Below are 2,953 nucleotides of genomic sequence, written 5' to 3' on the forward strand. Positions count from 1 at the left end.
TTCCTTTCTACAACCCCTGGAGCCGGCCACAATATCAGGAACTACGGCTGGGCCATTAATTGCCTTTACAATTTAAAACCCAGCATACACTGTGCCATTATTTTCAGTCGTTGCACGCATCTACTGCTCACACTGTACGACTAAAAAGTAGGTGGGACTCAGCTCCGCGGTGAGATGGAGCTGCTCATCTATCCCGAAGCTTAAGAGCTGCCTGCGGCTCCGGAGCCACGGGTTGCCGACCCCCCCACACCAGCCTATAAGAGTATTTTTCTCATATTCCAGCTCTTAAGGCTGATTTAAGCTCAGAAAACAGGTCGTCCGCGTAATCCCAGTAAATGCAGATATGCCCCGGCCCCTCCGCAGACACTCTGCTGCACCTGATTGGTCAAATCTACATCCTCTATGCGTATTTCCTGTTTGGTTCCTTACCGGCTTGTTTCGTTTGTCTGACCGCCATTGTGGAAAACGACTGAAGATGGACCCGCTGCATGAGAACGCTGGGACCCTTTTCCCACCTGGATCTCCGCTCTTTTTGGCCCTCATGTCCCTCCGTCGTCGGACTAAACTCGCCCCCACTTCCTCGTCGCCTCGACAGTATCTAGACCCACAGTGTGTAGCTCAGACCACGCTTCAATACTGAGCATAAATAAAAAAATGTCTGTGTCAAGCTCACTGCAACGCATAACCAGGAAGCGGGATAGGAGGGCAAAATAGGTTTAGCGCCACCGCAGCATGGAAGGAAGAATTACACCCAGGAGCAAATGGATAAAAATAAAAACATGAATCGATTCTCTTGCGGACGTATCGATGCATCGATACAAAACGATTATTATTTACACCCCTAGGAATAACATAGCGCAGACCACGCTGCAATATTGAGTATAAATCAGACATTTCTGCAACAAGCTCACTGCGACACTGCTGCAAGAGGATAACCAGACCTTCAGCCCTGGCTGCTGATTCACCAGATGCATGCTGGGTAAAGAGGGAGGATCGAGAACAATATCTGGGCACTTTGTCTGTTCCCAGTCTTCTTGTTCTTGTGAATTGGAACAGTACTGGGGCTGAGGCTGATGAGGACGCACAAGTAGACGTATTGAGAAACGGCCCTAGATTAGTGACAATTCAAAAACAGAAAATATGAATAACTGGATAAAAGTACAGTGAACAACATGAGCACCATTACAAATTTAAATTAAGACTAAAGTTTTACTGCAAAGTAAAATATAATAAAGGTAAAGGTGTACGTACTGTACCGACTGTTAAGGTGAGGCCATGGGTTTGGCCATCCCAGTATCGTTGCTACCATGATAGACGTGTTAGAAATGAGCCTGGATCTGCATGCAGCTGCAGTGGACTGACCTGTTTCCTTCTCCTTCAGCCTTAAAGCCTGTTAAAGAACGACTGGGCTTGGTTCCTCCTGTTCGAGGCGCTCGCTCAGGTAAGAGCTGCCACCAGGTGGAAGCACCTTTGATTCATCCTCAAGTAGCTCGTTGTGAATCTTCCTCATGTGTTTCCAGCTGAAGCTACAGCGGCGTCCGCTAAAGCTCCTGAACTCATCCGCATCAAAACTCTGGAGGAGATCAGACAAGATAAGGCGGCCAAATCTTCGGGCCAGAATGATGCTCCTTCAGCCGCTGCAGCTGAGCTTCCTAATACCGACCTAGTGAAGGGGATCAAACGCTCCGTCACCGTACGAGGCGCCCAAGTCAGCCACGTGAAAACGTTCTCTGAGATCGTCCGAGCAAAGAAAAGAAAACAGGAAGAGCAACAGAATCAGAACCCCGACTCGAAGGAGGAGCAGTCGGTGGAGAAACCTGCAGGCAAGAGTCCTGAAGGAGCTCCAGATGTGGAGAAGGTTCGGGTAAAAACCCTCGAGGAGATCCGCAGGGAGAAGGCCGCCAGAGTCCAGGCTCAGCAGGCCGAAGCCAAGCAGAGCGCCGACGCGGAGCGCAGCGCTCCCAAGAGGCGCCAGCTGCTGCGAATGAAGAAACCGCCGAGCCAACGTAAGGAACACAGAGCTGGAATGTGGCGTTAAATGTAGTGACCTGATGGTAACGCTGGTCGTGTTTTTAACCTGTGTGTCACAGCGAGCGGCGGGACTCCTGAGACGACTCCGGACACGTCGGAGACGCCACGGAAAACCGCCGCAGCTCCAGCCGAGGTATGAACCGCCTTATCCTTTCTGAAGCCCTGCCCCCACTGGTTGCTGCTCTCCTAATGGTGGCTGATGAAACTTTGTCTGTTTAGACCATCAAGGTGAAGACCTTTGAGGAGATCATGCAGGAGAAGCGGCTTCGGAAACAGGAAATGGAAGTTCAGGGGAAAAGCGCGGCAGAAGCCGATTCATCTGAGAACCCGCCTGCAGGCGGCACGCTTAAGAGGAAGCTTCCCGCTAAGATCTGTCTAACATCAGCCGAGTCTTCCTCACCGTCCGCTGCTTCACCTCCCAGCCGTCCTGTTCGGAAACTCCTCTCCCTCAAACCGCGAGCGCCTTCACCCATGGCGACGCCGCCTTCTGCCGGGCCATCAGCCGGGGACCGCAGTCCTCCTCAGCAGCCCGTGTCTCAGAGCCCATCCACGGACGCCGTGGACAGAACCCAGACCTGCCCAGCGCCGCACCCGGCAACCCAGCTGGGTGGAAAATCCGCTCAGGCTGCAGACGATCGGGCAGTGGAGAACTTGGCGGACGGCAGCAAGACCAGAGCGGTCTGCTCTAAAGGTGAGGGAATCAGTTCTATTGGCGCCTGCAGGAACCGCCTCACATTTAGAGAGCGTCAGGAACAGCAGCAGGCATGATCCTTAGCTGACACATCAGTGTTACGGTTTTACCTCTAAACTGCGTTAGTTTAAAGGAAGGAATCTACTCTATCGCTCTAAAGCTGGAATCTCAGTCCCCCCCCCCTCTGTTTAAGATTGGTTTTTCTTTCTTAAAGGAATAGTACACCCAAAA

The 2,953-nt window shown here is 51.8% G+C and overlaps 1 protein-coding gene across 1 annotated transcript in view; it reads left to right on the plus strand.

The window, feature by feature from the left end:
* The window catches only part of zc3h11a (zinc finger CCCH-type containing 11A), a 22,469-nt gene that overhangs the window by 9,318 nt on the left and 10,198 nt on the right, over positions 1-2,953 (plus strand). The window contains exons 9-12 of the mRNA XM_015399978.1: positions 1,382-1,441; positions 1,521-2,006; positions 2,091-2,164; positions 2,251-2,722. Of these exons, the coding sequence (XP_015255464.1) occupies positions 1,382-1,441; positions 1,521-2,006; positions 2,091-2,164; positions 2,251-2,722 (1,092 nt within the window). The remainder of the gene's footprint in view (positions 1-1,381; positions 1,442-1,520; positions 2,007-2,090; positions 2,165-2,250; positions 2,723-2,953) is intronic.

Source organism: Cyprinodon variegatus, unplaced genomic scaffold (assembly GCF_000732505.1).
Source record: "Cyprinodon variegatus isolate N-32 unplaced genomic scaffold, C_variegatus-1.0 Scaffold1063, whole genome shotgun sequence".
Lineage (NCBI taxonomy): Eukaryota > Metazoa > Chordata > Actinopteri > Cyprinodontiformes > Cyprinodontidae > Cyprinodon > Cyprinodon variegatus.